At 41.5% G+C, this 14115-nt stretch overlaps 1 protein-coding gene across 1 annotated transcript in view; it reads right to left on the bottom strand.

Annotated features, from left to right (window-relative positions):
* TMEM2 (transmembrane protein 2) overlaps positions 1 to 14115 on the bottom strand; it is a 111833-nt gene that overhangs the window by 7282 nt on the left and 90436 nt on the right. The window contains exons 19-22 of the mRNA XM_006894422.1: positions 10528 to 10710; positions 7922 to 8141; positions 3968 to 4066; positions 494 to 648 (exon numbers count right to left, since the gene is read on the bottom strand). Coding sequence (XP_006894484.1) covers positions 494 to 648; positions 3968 to 4066; positions 7922 to 8141; positions 10528 to 10710 — 657 coding nt within the window. The remainder of the gene's footprint in view (positions 1 to 493; positions 649 to 3967; positions 4067 to 7921; positions 8142 to 10527; positions 10711 to 14115) is intronic.

Genomic DNA, 14115 nt, shown 5'->3' with positions numbered 1-14115 from the left:
AAAAAAAAATTCCAAGTGATTGAGCTTTTCTCCTAAGAACCTTCCCATTGTTTGCAAAATCTTCTAACCACTGAAGTTCTTGCCATTGAGAAACGGTGCCTTATCCATGATCATGGAATCTCTGGGTGATGCAGTTAATATGACTGGGTGCTGGCCCAAATGCATCCAGAGGGACCTGGGAAAAAAGGTCTGGCAATCTGTTTATAAAAAATCAGTGCTGAAAACCTCACAGAGGGATTGATCTGACATACATGAGATTATCAGGAGGTAATTCCAACTTGACAGCAATTCGTTATGGCTTTTTAAATGCATGATCAGCAGCCGAGCCCACACTGGCATCCAGATGAGCTGAATGGATTCTTTTCACGGAGCTCTAAATGCCCAGAGAATGAGTGTGTTAACAAACCAATGCTGTTTGTCATCTCTTTAGGGGATTCCATCCCACACACTACAAGTAATGTCTTGCTGTTGTTACAAAGGAAGCCTCTCCTACCTTGAAGGGATCCTTGTTTTTAAATACTCTTCCAAGTGAATGGCATCAGCATGAGAGAAAAACTTCCTTTCTATCAACCGGAATGGAACGCTGCAGGCATCCAGCACGAGGAGGAGGACCCCAGCGCTTCGGAAGGGGAAGTCAGTGCCGTTCACCTAGAACACAAGAACATGGGCCACAGTGTGATCACCAGCGTGGTGCACTTCCAGGATGACTTAAGTTTCCAGCCCTTTCTATCTTCTGAACACATATATAATATATATTTCCAGAACTCAAAGTGTACGTTCTATTATTCCATTTGCTATCTCCCTGTAAACATATGGAAATCGTGCCTGTGGATAATCTTCTCTGACAGGACACAGAAAGACAGCCTCCACTCAGATAGGCTCAGTGATTCCTCAGTCCTCTTCATTCTCACCCAGGTACTCTCTCATCAGGGTCAAATGCAAAACTCAAGCAAACTGCGCCTGAGTTGGTTCTGACTCAGAGACCTCCCTCTGGGTTTAAGGCTGTAAACCACAACAGGAGACTGCCCTCTTCTTCCCCCAAGCCACGGGTGGATTCAAACCACCGGAGACACACACAGGCTTTGAGTTCTTAGCACAGCCCCCTCTGGACTACTTCCCCATCATGGGCCAAGATTTGTAATCCAGGGATCAAGCTGTTGCAGAGCCCAGGAAACAGAAGGATCCCCTGTACTGCTGCCCAGAAAGCTCACTTACAGTCCAAATGGATTCAGAAATCTATTAATCTATTTATCATGCCATCTACATAATCCATCCCCCTCATTAGCATTTCAGGCTGAAATATCACAGGGCTCAGACTGCCTTATCTCCTCCACTCCTCAGAAATGCAAACAGAAAAGTGGTAATAATATTACCAGGACTTGAGCCAGAGGGCACCACTATATTTTGTTTCACAAAGTGCAAGCTGGAATTTCCACAGTCATCTTCTTTACATGACTAATTTGTAAATTCTAGGCATTTCTGGATGTCATTCCTTAATTATTCCATTAGAAGCAGGGAAAATCAACACTGACTAGACTGGAAGACAAATCAACATACACTTAAACCCATAGGCTCTGCTTCAACTCATGATGTGAAAAATATCAACTATGCTAAGGGACTGACAGCACGTAACAACAACAAATGGCCAGCAATAGGGGAGCTCTGGCAGAGTGGTCCAAGGGAATCAGGTGGACAGCTGACCCACCCCTCCACACACTTAAATCCATGAGCGGCTACGTGGAAGAAAGGTGAGTAATCACCTCCTGTGCGATTTACAGCCTTGGAAGTCCAGTGGAGAATTGGCTATGAGCCGGTTCCAACTAGACAGCAAAACACATCCACAGACACAAAGGCCACGAAGAGTAAATGCTCGCAGCACTCTACCTTCCCTCATGTACGTGGACTCTATGGCATTGAGTTCGGTTTGTTTTGGAAGAGATCTGAGAAAATTCAAAACGGCTTTTGCTCTAATCCAGTGGATAATTCTAAAAATTGCTGAGGGAACAGTATCACTTTGTATCAGGAATGGCTTAAAGTGATTCACTTATTTGAACATGTTTGAACACGTAAACTGCAGTGGTAATGAAGAAAGAAAACATGGCGCTCCATGCTCTCTTGAGTCCCAATTCCTCCATACACAGCAAAGACATTTTTTAAATGTCTCAGACCCTGGGTGCAGCCTGCCTTAGCTGCTTTCTTTTTGTAAGACAGCATCTTCCTTAACTACTAGCAGAGCAATGGGCTCAAGCACTTACCACTTGCCTTTAATAACAAGCTTCTACCACCTCGTCAGCAGGTGCACATGCAGCTGGCTTCACTGAGATGCTGCCCTAACCACCTGTGTGCCCTAATCAACCACATGCCTTAACCAACCAAGTGCCCTAACCACCTGCGTGCCCTAATCAACCGCATGCCCTAACCAACCAGGTGTCCTAACCACCTGCATGCCCTAACCACCTGCGTGTCACTAAAATCACAGAACGAACTTATTACAAAGCGTGTGTCTGCTGAAACAGGAGGAGTAGAAACAGATTAAGGAATCTCAGAATTACATTTAAGGAACAGTATTAATTCAGAGGTGTAAAAAATTAAACTTTCATTTTTATCTGCGTATCTGTGGAGCAGGGATGCTACCCATGAGGGTTAAGAAAACCTGGATTCTGAAAGAGATCAGGGGAGACCGGGCTGAGGCTCTGGCTGGCTACTAGTTAACAGGCTAGAAATCTGTTAACCAACAAACTCTTTGTAGGATAGCCCCAGGTCAATCCAATTTTAGACAAGCTGAGACGTGGTCTGGAAAAGACACGAAACCCACTTTCCATGAGGTCAATTCTTACTCATTATGAGCCTGTGTGTGTCAAAGAAGAGACATGTTCTGTAGCATCTTCAGTGAATGAGTTTTCAGAAATAAACCTAAATGGCTTTTGTTCTAAAGCCTCAAAGAGAAAGCTCAAATATCTGACTTTTCGGCGAGCAGGCCAGCACAATAACCACTGATACCACAGACAGTGGGAAAATGGATTACGTGACTATTTTGGCTCTAAATCCAATTCTAATTTTGACACTGAGACTATTTCTATTAAGTTACTGAGAGAAGACAATAATTTGCATCTGATACATCTTTTAAAAAAATGAGGCAATGCAGCTTTAAAATAGAAACGAAAAAAAATGCTCAAGATACTGCAACTTTTATTTCCCACATTTTTCACAATCAGTTTGGGAGCTTAAGTTCCAAAAAGGCAGGTTAAGCACAGTTTTCACTATACGAATTGTTGTTGTGGTAGTTGTGTACCATTGAGTCAGAACCGACCCATAGCTGATCCTCCAGTGGGTTTGCAGAGGCAGTTAACTACACAGGAGGAGATTGCCCATCCTCCCGCGGATTCGAACTGCATGCCTTCAGGATTGCCCCGCAGATTCTCTCCACTAGGCCACCAAAGCTCTCTCTATATATATATGTTGATTGTTGGTGGTGGTGATTGCCATCAAGCATGACTCATAGAGACCCTATGAACAAAAGAATTAAGCCTTTCTAGAACTATTGTCATTTCTCAAAATTCGTCATTTCCAGAGACATGTTGTGTAGGAAGTGGATGCCACTCCTGCTTCCAATATATTGATTACTAGGAAAACTTCTTTTAAGCAAAAATGCCTGTTCTCTTATAGAAAATGAATCCGCCTCACCTGTAGCATTCCTACTACAGAGTGAAATGTTAACAAATTTCAGCATTAGCTCTAAAATTAGCAAATGCACTCTCCTGAGGGGGAGGGAAGAATAATATTACTTATAAATGCAAATATGTAGGAGGTATTTACACTTCTATTGTACTGCCAAGAAGTAATAAAAAATGATCATCAACAAGTGAATACTTAGCCAGAGGGAATGTGTGGTACCAGCACACACACACACACACACACACACACACACACACAAACCACCAGCAAAGGCTGCAATAGTGTTACTTACAGAGATAACAGTTGGGTTTCCACGTTGAATATCAGCTTTACTGGGTGACTGGAATTGCACTGGGAGGTAGCTTTTATGAGGATCACTAGTAAACACCACCTAGACAACACAGAAGTTCCACATTTATGTTAACACACCTTTCTCCAAAAGGTCCCTCAAAATAAGATGACATATCACAGATAGTCAATGTGTTCTGAACTTGTAGCAAACATCTTCCCAGTACCTGGCGTTCTTTTTGATGTAGGTTTAACATGGCAAATGCATGATCTCAGTTTTCTAAACCATTTATAATTACCAGGTTATTAAAAGAAATTCAGTAAATGACTTATCATATATGCTTTCTATTTAAATCTTTGTAAACAATTCATAAAAAAGTCATATATCTGGGATTGTGCTTACATGAAAGATTGAAATATATATAAACCAGACTATCAGTGGTTACCACAGTGGGAGGGAGAAAGAAAAGAGAGAATAGAGATACACTAGAAAGTGACTTCAACACATGGGAAAGTATCACTAATTAAGAGGCTAGATGCCTGAATCAAGCTCTGGAGGGTTTTCTCTGTCTGTTCTGAGCCTCATCTCATGATCTTCACTATTTTAGTATCTCTGTTTCTTCATCTCTACTCTGATCAGCTGCAATCTTGCCTCATTAACATAAGAGAGACATCGCATTTCCAAGTGGGATCATAATCACAGACACAGAGTATCAGATTTACAACACATATTTTTAAGAACATATTTCCAGTCACAACATAGCATTTGTTATGGATAATGGAATAAACTGGGAAAGGGTAGTGATGATGTTTATTCAACTTGAAGAATGTTCTCCAGACAACTGACTTCTATAGGTAAATATTGCTAAAGTGATAAATGTTTTGTGTGCATTTTTCTCCACAATATAAAGAAAAATTATGAAAGTTATAAAATACATACTTAACAACAACAAGTCATAACCCTTTACAAGGCCTTGATCCAATAAATATTCCTAAACTGGGGCCCAGTCATGGTAATATTGAGGGAAGAAGGGTAGATAATAAACATCACCCTGTTTAAAGATTCTAGTGGACTTCTACATTACCAGATAGAAACTCTTTTTCTTAACATACAATGTCCTCCTGTAAACGGAATCACATCTTATAAGTCCTGATTTCGCACTGTTTACCCACATGCCTTTCCTCAGAAGCACTTCCTCTACTCTGCTCTCACTTGGCCTTTGCAGATGCTGCTCTTGTATCTACACTGCTGGGTCCCAATTCCAAGGGTATCTAACTCAGCTCAATAAATTAAAAAAGCCCATCTCCTATCCCTTCCCCAAAGATTCTCTCTTCTTTAAGTACACTTTTACTCTCATACAATACAATACTTTAAAAGTCTATCATCCTTGTAACTCAATTATGAATTTCATAGTAATCATATTAAGTATTCACAGTCCAGGCAGGCATTCTTTGAAGGCTCTATAGTTTGAAAGAAAAATTTATATGACTTTTTCTACTTCCTCCTAATATATATGTATGTATGTATGTATATATGTATGTATGTATATATATATATATATAAATATGTTGTTGTTATGTGCTGTCGAGTCGCCTGCGACTCATAGCGACCCTGTGTGTGTGTGTGTGTGTGTGTGTGTGTGTGTGTGTGTGCGTGCGTGTGTATACACACACACACACACTCTTGAAATGGGTGGGGGAAATCTCCAAAACTTCCAAATAAAAGTGATGTTCCCAGATACTTTAAATGTTGGCAATAATGCAAAATGTTTAATCAATAAATTATTTAAAAATGAGTTATGATCAGTGTTTCAGACATAAAGAATACAAAATGCTAAGTATTATTGCCTATGGCATCCACTTCTTAAGCAGCATGCCTCTGGAAATTCTATGAACTTTGGTAAGTGTTGATAGTTATAGAAAGGCTTCAGGCCTTTTGCTCATATGGTTAGTATGAGTCATGCTCCACTAGATGGCAATCAACAATAACAACAACACATTTAACAACAGAGGTCTAGAATACTTCCAGACAGCAAAAGCTCATTAATTTTATATATTCAAATTTTATTATAAATTATATGTCTCTTCAGCAATGAAGTTCTTTCTTGACAAAGCCAATCTAAGAATTAGGCTTGGAGACATTACTTCCCCACAAAGCCGACCTTAAAACACCACTTTCACTGTGCAGCCTTACACAGGGCAAGCAAGAACAGGCCCACTTCTCTTCCTCAAGGGCACAATTCTTACTTTTGGTTTTAGTTGCACTGGAGACTAAGGGCAGTTGAAGGGTAGGTATGAAAGATCAGTATTACTGTGATAGTGAAATTGCCACCGTAAAAATATTTATTACACACTCTAATGGAAACATTCATCCATCTTTCTCTGCTCTTACCAGTGCTACCAGTGGGTGAAATGAAAGAAAAATAAAGAACTTATGCAGCAGAAAAGAAGTTTTTGTTTCCTCAAACTACTTAGATAAGAAATGAGAAGGGGGAAGATTTATGAGGCCATTCCCCATAATTACCGACAGTATGCAGCTTGTGGCAATTGCGTTCCATATTTTTCAGACATGAAAGAAAAAGAAAAAAAAAGAAAGAATTGTTGCTTTATAAAGTAATCTCCTTGCTCAAACGTGTCAGGGAGCTCTGGGTGTGTAGTGTGCGGGAGTCAGGCTGCTGACACATAGGTGGTGGCTCTGGCGGTTTCAATTCACTGTGGTTCCAAGCAGGAAAGAAGGATTATCTCCTCCTGTGTGATTTAGTGTCTGAAAACCTTCTGGAGGGTCAGCTAGGAGTTCGTTCCAACTCGGCAACGGCGTACTGTGCTCAATGAACCTCAATGTGTAAATATGAGAGTGCCCTGGGGGTCTTGTGAACACATATTACTGGACCCCACCTCCAGTTTCTGATTCAGGCAGGCTGGGTAGAGCCCAAGAATGTGTACTTTTATCAAAAACTTCTCAAGGGACGCTGGTGCTGTTGGTCCAAAAATTGGTTCTCTCTGCCCATATTTATGTAAAGATTAATTTACAAGTCAGGGTAACATCTGCTCTTTTTTTCACTTGGAATTGGCCTAAATAAATAGCTTTGGAACTCTCCCAAATGCCTGATTTTTAGCTCATCTTGGTTTACTTTCACTGGTCATGCTTTCTCAAGGTCTGAAAGGTAGTCAAAAGAATGACAAATTGGGAGCATTTTCACTTTGAGTTACAAATAAATAAATATGACAACATATGCTTGGAAACTAAGGGTGCCTTTCTGCCAATTTGCACAAGAGCTGCACTTTCTGAAGAGGAAACTTCACATCACATGTCAAACCAACTATTTTATACACACACACACACACACACACACACATATATATATATATATATACCACTGGCATGTAAACCAGAAAATAGTATGTAATAAAATTGCATAACTGAGAAAGATGACAACTGATGTATTAACTTCTAATTTCAAATCAGGTAGAATCCTCATTGATTACTGGCCCCATAAGTGTCAGAGGCAAGCTTTCAATGGCTGATTTTTTTGGATGTAGACGGACTTTCAGGCCTTTCTTCTGCAGTACCAGTGGGTGGACTCATACCTCCAACCATTTGGTTTATAAACTCAACGCCATCAATTCAGAACCAACTCAAAGCTGACCCTCCTGAGGGTTTTCAGAGACTATAATCACATAGGAGGAAAGTACCCATCTTTCTCCACTGGAGCAGCTCGTGGATTCAAACCACCAGAGTCACCACCTGTGTGTTAGCAGCACTACAGACTGCTAGCAGAGATAAGCCGAGTACATTAACCATGTACACAACACTAATTTGCTTCGGATGAACATTATATTTTAGAAAGAGTCAACTGTCAGAAGAAATCATCCAATGCATAGAAAATCGTAACACAAACATTTCCAAGGCCATTCCTACTGTCAAGGAGCCTCTGCTTTTCCTTTCTGCCCCGTTTACCTGTCTGGTGCCACAGCCTCGGCAGGGTCCAGAAAGCATGGCGGGCATCTGCTTGACTGCTGACGGCTTTTGATAATACTGGGGATATGCTTGGGCCATGCAGTTACTGATGTCTTTCGAGTCTGTCGTTGCTTGGATCTTGACTCGTTCACATCCCTGAGATGAACAGTAACTGTGGCCATCTCTGCTACCTTTGGCTTTGAGATACAAAAACAGTAACCTGCACAAAGCACAAATAACCCACTTGGTATCAGATTTAGTCTCAGAAACTTGGGAACTTCCTCAAATAAGACTCAATGTCAAAATGATCCTCCTCTTAAAAAGTGATGTCTGTCTTTAAAAACTAAAGAAACCTACCCATGAATACAATTGGTTATCTTTCTCTACGACTAGTGACCTAAGTTGAATGTACTAAGATGTTAGATAATATTTGGATCTCCTGCTTCAGTAGTTCTGGAAGGTATCAAATTTGATTTCTGGTTTGAATTAGCCCAATAAGGTAATTTGGGAGGATGGAATTTGGGTTGGCTGAAAAATTCCTTGGAAAACTTGATACTGGTGCTGAGCTTAGGATTCAGTAAATTAATGTGGTTTATTCTATTTTTTGGAGAGGTTCATAAATCATTTTGGTTTAAGGCACAAAGCTGGAATAATAAAAAGAGAAATTCTGACTTGTTCAGCTAAGGCCAAGATATCGTTTCAAATCAGTTCCTGTGATGTTTACCAAGAGCAGATGGTCTTGGGGTCCTTCCATCTGTGCCGGGGCCAAAAGAAGGCAAAATGAACAATCCCACCCGTTCTGGATTATCCTCCCACTGCCAAGATGAAACCAAGTCTAACTTTCAGGCAGTGATCCAACATCTGTCAGTGAATCTGATCCCTCAGAGCCAGAAGGAAGGCAAGATTCTAAAGGACTAGATCAAATGGGATTGATTGCTGGAGACCAGGAAGTCAAACTATGACAGTCAATACTATGTCAGTGCACCATGCAAAGTTGCAAGTGAGAAATAAAAATCAGTCACTGTCCTAACATCCAGTAATTTTAATACATACATGCAAGGAATGACAAGGGCCATGATTAGACAATTACATAATCACTGAGATATACACATATAATTAAGAGTCAAAATGAAGAGGATTAAAAATAATAAGATTTACACCTCAGAGAAGCAGAACCACAACACAGAACCAGTCCCACCAGGACTAGAAACTAGTTTCCATCTTTTTACATGTTTAAGCATTAATCCTACTGGATGTCATCAGACAGCCCTTATAATTTCGATATTCCACTTCTTTCTGTGAAAATGTACTCCTGTAAAGTACTGAATAAATTTCATGTAATCATAAATCCAATTATAAATGAAAATTATGGAGAGAATATTTAAGCTCATCACCCAGGCTGCTGGAGAGTCACTGGACAGTAAGGTGCAAGTTAATCTAAGGGTTACATGGCATTTAATGACTGAACCCCAATTTTGATGGCCCTCATCAATCTTGTTCCTTGGAAGCAAAGGTGGTGAAGCTTCATCTCACATATTTTGGACATGCTGTTAGAAGAGGCTGTTCCTTGGAAAAGGAGATCACGCTTGGACTCAACAGCATTTAACAACAAAAACAAGTCAATCTTACTCCACTCTGCCTCTCTGCTCTGATCACGCCATGCCCCGTTCTTACATGCCTCCATGCATCTGTAGACATTGTTCCCTCTGCCTGGAACTGCTTGTGTCATCCATCCAGGCTTCCATCACCTCTTACTTACTTACTCCTCAATGGTCCAGAGTCATCTTGTTGGGCTGACACTGGCTGCCTAAACCTGAACCCTGTAAATCCCACTGAATATCTCACTGCAAAACTTACCTTTTGCTTACTAACTTAATCACTAAATTCTTCAATGTATTATGAATGCTCAGAATTTAAGAAATGTGTCTTATTGATGTTAGAATCCTTATAATCCCTAGGCAGAGACACATAGCAGAAATGTCAGCTAAAGAAATGGTCACTGAAGGAGCATGCTCCTTGCTGAAAAAGTACAGAAGATGGAGCCCACCAGAACCCAGAGGCTGACAGACTGTAACTGGGAAAAGCAGGCAGAGCCACCAGCACCCCAGGAGAATAGGATTAGAATTAAAAAGTGGAAAGACGCAGCCTAGAGAAAGCTGGCAGCAGATATGCCAAGGTTATACAGTGATTTTGAGAAACACAAGGTAAACTGAGACAGCTTTCAAGTTAATAGGAAGAAGAATGTACTTCTAAAATAGGAACAAGATCTTACATAAATAATCATTTTAAGAGTTATTATGAAAAATAATTCTTTTAATTTCCAATTTGGCCTAGCAGTTCTTTACCGACAAGGATAATTTCTCCCTAAATTGCCTTAATAGGTACACGGCAAACATTTTCTCTCAGTCCCTACTGACAACTATAATTACAAGTCATTCTCGTTCTCCTCGCTAAGCCTCTAATGGTGATGTGCACAGAATTATCCTGCAGCAGCTGCTTTAAGCACCATCCCATCATGGCCTATTCTTAGTTACTCCAAAGAACTAGTAATTTCACCATTAAAGAAAAACAGCAAGAATCCACCACCCTCCATTCCACTGAATTACCCAGTTTTGGAGTCAAAATAGAACTTCCTCTCGGACTGCTTCCTCTGCAGCTCTTCCAGAGACTGGACAGGCTCATAATCTTCCATTCTGGACAGAGAGCCATTCTGCCGCTGTAGAAAGCCAAAGGTCACCTGGAAGCTTGTGCTCGCTGGATAGCAGAGGCCCACTCGGATCCAGTCATTCCTAGGAGGGAGTGACAACAAAAACTCCATTCAGTTGTGTTCTGGTATCTTCTTTTGGTTTTTAATATAGTAAAAAATGCTAAGCAAACCTTTGCCCGTTTAACCATCGGTAAGTGTGCAGGTCAATGACCTTTGGGCATCCCTGGTGTTGTTTAACCACTGACACCATCCATTTCATCCATTTTCATCCCCTGAGGGAATGAGTTATTGGTTCTGAGTTCTTAAGACCACAGTCTTAAAGAACATCAAGGTCATTGGCACAAGGCAATCCGCAAAGGCAATGCTGTACACTCTCCGGGCTGAGCAGTAGGGGGTGGTTCTCAAAAGCTAGCAAGGAGCCATCTAAGTTGCAACAACAGGCCTCTCCCTGCCCAGGACAAAGAAGAAGCGTGAAGAAAGTACAGGCATATGGAATTAGTGCAAAGAACTAAAGGGCCACGCTCCATCACCCTGAGACAGGAGCAAGACAGTGTCCGGCAACCAATGTTGACCACTCTAAGGGGCACCAAAGTAGAAGGTTGGGGCAGGTCCTGGGAAAGTGTGCAGGAAAATGGAGAATAACACTCAAAACCACAAAAAAGACCAGGTTTATTGATCTTACAGAGACTGCCGAGCTTGGAACAAAACTCACCCCTTGGCTAAATTTTCAGTCAAACAATCCAAAACACTTTCAAGCTCACTGCCATCAAGTCAGGGCTGGCTCACTGTTGATCTCCCAATAGTTTTTGTAGGCTGAAAATCGCACAAGAGGGGCCTGCCCACTTCTCCACCTTGGAGTCACTGGTGGATATAAACCACCTGAGGCCTTTGGGTCAGCAGCACAACCCCTATAGACTAGGTCCCCGGAGCCTCCAAATCAAACAGCAGGTATGTAGCTTGAAGGTGATCAGCAACCCAGACAGGCACGTGATCCTTAGAACCATGTAAGATCAAAACAGGAAAAGCTGCCCAGCATTTGCCCTAAAGCCAGGAAGGGGTGGGATAGAAGGATTAATGGGAATGAGGATTACAGCAAGGAAGTAGGAAGAATGTAATTATATCATGGGTACTGTAATTAATGTTAGAAAACAAAAGGTGCGTGAATGGTTGAATGAAAAACCAAGTGGCTTTGGAGACTTTCACCCAAATTACAATAAAGGGGAAAAAAATTCTTTTCATCATCTTAAAAACAAACTGAACCCTCCTTAGACACTAAATCCTGCCCTTCCTCTTCCCTCTGGCCCATAACCACCAAGAAACCTCATTCTTCATTTTCCCTCTAGACAGTTCAAACAAATAACCCCAAAACTCAAACTAATTGCCATCAAGGTGAAGCCAACTCATAGCTGCTGCTCCAGTGAGCTTTTGGGAACGAGACTGCCTGTCTTCTCCCACAGAGCTGCTGGTGGATCCGAATGGGCTGCCTTTGGGGCAGTAGCTTAGCTCCCTGGAGAGGAAGATGCAGTCATGCATCATCTCTCTCCCTCACTGCCAATGAGTCGGTCCCAACTCACAGTTGACCTCTACTAGGCTTCCAAGGCTGTAAATCGCATACGAGGAGACTGCCCATCTCCCTTCCATAAGGCCACTAATAGATTCAAATTGTCAAAAGCAGCATGGCCTTTGGATTAGCAGTGCGACTTTCTAGGGGCTACAGCAGCAGAGATCCTTACATATGTCACAATACATTCACACAATGAGTGAGAACACTTCAGGGTGGGCAGGAGGGGGAACACTCCAAACTGTGTACCGGGCCCCACTTTGACTAGCAGCACTGGAGAGTCCTTCAACCCTTTTTCCTTTATGTTTTTCTCTTTCATTTGTATCATGAATACATAATAACTTTTACAACTTTTAAAGTTTATTTTTGCAGTTGCACTATGACAAAATGTGTGACCTCCCACAGTTAAACTGCATTAAGGGAAAAAAAACACCCATTTCCTCTGCTTGACTCTGACCACCATGTAATTTTTATTAAATTCTAGCTAATTATTTGTAGAAGGAACAGATGAATGAATTTTACACCCGTGTAGATTTTCATAGTTTATCAACTTAGGGCTCGGCTCTTCTCCTTTAACACCATTTTCTCTGCCCATTATATTAAAAATCAATAGCTATAGCCGGAACATCCAGAACTCTGCATACCATTTAACTGTTACATCTCCCTTCACGTTCATTACTCTGCTTCATGCAACTCTGTGGATTATTTCACTCTTTGAAATTTCCCTTTGCTCCTCTCTCTCTCTGACAATCATTGTTTCTCTCACTGACTTCGCTACAGCTCATAAAAAGATAGCTGTTATCAGGAGGGCTTTTCCATGCCTCACCCTGAGCATAAGTGGACTAAGGACTGGAAGTGGGGAGACCAAGTAGAAGACTATAGATAGTCTGTTGTTGTTATGTGCCATCGAGTTGCTTGCAACTCATAGCGACCCGATGTACAACAGCCCTAAACTCTGCTCTGTCTTGTGCCAATTGCACCGTCTCTGACACACCTATCACAATTACCCCAATCACTGAATCAGTCTGCCTCATAGCGGGCCTTCCCCTTCTGCGCTGTCCCTCCACCCTACCAAGCATGATGTCCCTCTCCAAGGACCTGTCCCTCCTTGCAACATGTCCAAAGTATGTTAGACGGAGCCTCAGAATCCTTGCCTCCAAGGAGAAGCCCAGTTTGACCCTTTCCAGGATGAATCTGTTTGTTTTCCTAGCAGTCCATGGTACCCTCAATACTCTTCTCCAGCACCAAAGCTCAAAGGCGTTAATTCTCCTTCTGTCCTCCTTAGTCATTGTCCAACTCTCTGATGCATAACAAGTGATAGCAAAGACCATGGCCTGTATCAGACACACCTTGGTCTCCAAAGAGACACCATTGCTCTTCAGTACTTTGGAGGGATCCCTAACAGCAGACTTTCCCATGGCAATATTGACAGTCTAGCAAAAGATAATGAAGGCCTAAAATCAGTCAAACATGAGAGGTGTTAAGAAGAAAGCTGAATGGCATTAAAGAGAAAAATATGCAGGGTTTGGTTGATGATGAGATATAGGAAAAGTCAGGGATGAATCCTGGGAATTTCAGGTTGAGGAATGGGATCAATGAGGTAGCTATTTTACAGAGAGAGCATAGAAAACAAGAGCATGTTAAAGGAGATGAGAACAAGTCATTTCGTCTACCTAACTAAGCACAATGAATCCATCATTCCCTCCCTGAGCAGAATTTGCCCAAATGAGTTGCAATCAGGATGATACCAATTCATGGCAACTCTATGGATATCAAAGGAAAACTGTGCTCCATAGAGTTTGCAATGGCTCTACTCTCAGAGGAAAACTAGGTCTCTCTTCTGAGGCACCTAAAAATATATGTGAACTGCCAACTTTTTGGATAGAATCTGAATGCGTACAGACTCCTATAACAAGACTGATCACA

The sequence above is a fragment of the Elephantulus edwardii genome, unplaced genomic scaffold, assembly GCF_000299155.1.
Source record: "Elephantulus edwardii isolate Elephantulus edwardi_28Jun2011 unplaced genomic scaffold, EleEdw1.0 scaffold00141, whole genome shotgun sequence".
Lineage (NCBI taxonomy): Eukaryota > Metazoa > Chordata > Mammalia > Macroscelidea > Macroscelididae > Elephantulus > Elephantulus edwardii.
This window is presented reverse-complemented; position numbering and strand designations above follow the sequence as displayed.